Here is a 1972-nt window from a genome sequence, read left to right on the forward strand (position 1 = left end):
TCATAGTGTCGTTTGGAAATTAAACTAATGTGGTCGAAACTCATGATTTGTACGAAACTTGTAAAACGGCCGATGTGGGCCCCATTTTATAAAACTTGTTTTATGATTGATTCGTGTTAGTTTTTCATATATGAACATGTGGTAAAAAGCGTTTCGTCTAAATATGTCGGGAAGTGGGAGATCTTTATTTGAAAATGGACAAAACAGGACAGAACTGAAAATGCCTTGTGCGTGCCGCGCACCCTGAGGTGGTGCGCGTGGTGCACTATTCTGTAATAAAAAAAAAAAAATTCTTTCCTGTGATCTGTTGGTTATTGGTTTGGGTTGTTACAGGAATCGAAGCGGTAAGCTCGGTGCTCATCGCGGAGAGAGGCGGCACGCAGATGCCCGTTTATTTTGTTAGCAAAGTACTGCAAAACGGCGAAATCAACTACAGGCCAATTGAGAAACTCATTTTTGCATTAGTTCATACCGCGAGGCGTTTAAGACGCTATTTTCAGGCGCACCCGGTGCTGGTGTTAACTGATTCGCCTATCAAGCAGGTACGGCATGACCGTAACAGCCAGGACACTTGGGAGGAATTTACTAACTACTTTTTCATGCAGGTGCTTAACAAACCGGAGGTCTCTGGCAGACTAGCTAAGTGGGCAATCGAACTCGGCGAACATGAAATTAATTACGCCCCCCGTACCGCAGTCAAAGTTCAGATCATGGCGGACTTTATGGTCGAATTTATCTGCGCCACACAACCAACGACGGCTGTTGAAGAAGCACCTAGTACCGTCACGTGGGAGATGTACACTGACGGAGCATCAAGTAATGATGGCGCTGGTGTAGGATTAATCTTGATAAGTCCAGAAGGAGAGGAACATACTTACGCCTTACGTTTCACGTTCCCCGCCTCTAATAATGAGGCTGAGTATGAGGCGCTTCTATCAGGCTTAAGGATTGCTGAAAAGATGAGTATCAAAGCCCAGTCTCAGTTGGTTCTCAGCTCATATCGAATCAAATGAATGGGACATTTGAGGCTAGAGACCAAGCTATGCAAAAATATCTCAAATTGGCGGAAGACATGGCCAACAAATTCGAACGTTTCTCAATAACGCAAGTGCCACGGTCCATGAACAAGACGGCCGATGCGTTAAGTAAACTTGCCACAAGCGTGTTCAGTCACTTCACCAAGGACGTTTGGGTGGAAGTCGTGAACCAAAAATCCACTGACGTGGTACAGGTATCGACACACTTCGATAATATATACGCTATACGCATGACCATTCTAAAACAAAAAACAACGCAATCTGACATGCTAACTTTCTGGTTCCATAACGTGTTAACAGGAAGTCGCTCCTGTTGATGAAGTCGATACTTGGATGAGTCAAATCATTATGTATCTCAAGCACGGTACGCTACCTGTCGATAGGGTGGCGGAAAGAAAAATTCGAATGAAAGCACCTTCATACACGCTATGGGACGGCATCGTGTTTAAAAAATATTTTACCGAACCGCTTTTACGTTGCGTTGGTCCAAACGAGGCGGAAACAATCATAAGAGAAGTACATGAGGGGACTTGTGGTATACATGCAGGGTTTAGAACTGTTGTTGGAAAGATAATGCGGTTGGGATATTATTGGCCGTCAATGTACCGTGACACTGAAGAGATTATTAAAGCATGTGCTTCTTGCCAATGTCATGCTCCATAGATTCACATGCCTCCACATGAATTGATACCCGTCACGTCGGCTTGGCCCTTCTACAAATGGGCAATCGATTTGGTGGGTTCGTTCCCGGAAGGGAAACAATTAGTTGTGGTAATTAATTTCATTACTAAGTGGGTTGAAGCGAAACCATTGAAGAGCATAACCAGAAAACAAATTGTGAATTTTTTCTGGTAGGAAATAGTGTGCCGTTTCGGGGTACCGCATGAAATCGTAAGTGACAATGGCAAGCAGTTTGCTCATAACCCATTTCGCTC

At 44.1% G+C, this 1972-nt stretch overlaps 1 protein-coding gene across 1 annotated transcript; it reads left to right on the plus strand.

The window, feature by feature from the left end:
• The first annotated feature begins 1009 nt into the window (after positions 1-1009).
• On the plus strand, positions 1010-1700 carry LOC139851613 (uncharacterized). Its single transcript, XM_071840710.1, has 2 exons — positions 1010-1231; positions 1338-1700. The coding sequence occupies exons 1-2, from the start codon at positions 1010-1012 to the stop codon at positions 1698-1700; spliced, it is 585 nt and encodes a 194-aa protein (XP_071696811.1).
• The last annotated feature ends 272 nt before the right edge of the window (positions 1701-1972 follow it).

The sequence above is a fragment of the Rutidosis leptorrhynchoides genome, chromosome 1 (genome assembly GCF_046630445.1).
Source record: "Rutidosis leptorrhynchoides isolate AG116_Rl617_1_P2 chromosome 1, CSIRO_AGI_Rlap_v1, whole genome shotgun sequence".
NCBI classification, from domain to species: Eukaryota; Viridiplantae; Streptophyta; class Magnoliopsida; order Asterales; family Asteraceae; genus Rutidosis; species Rutidosis leptorrhynchoides.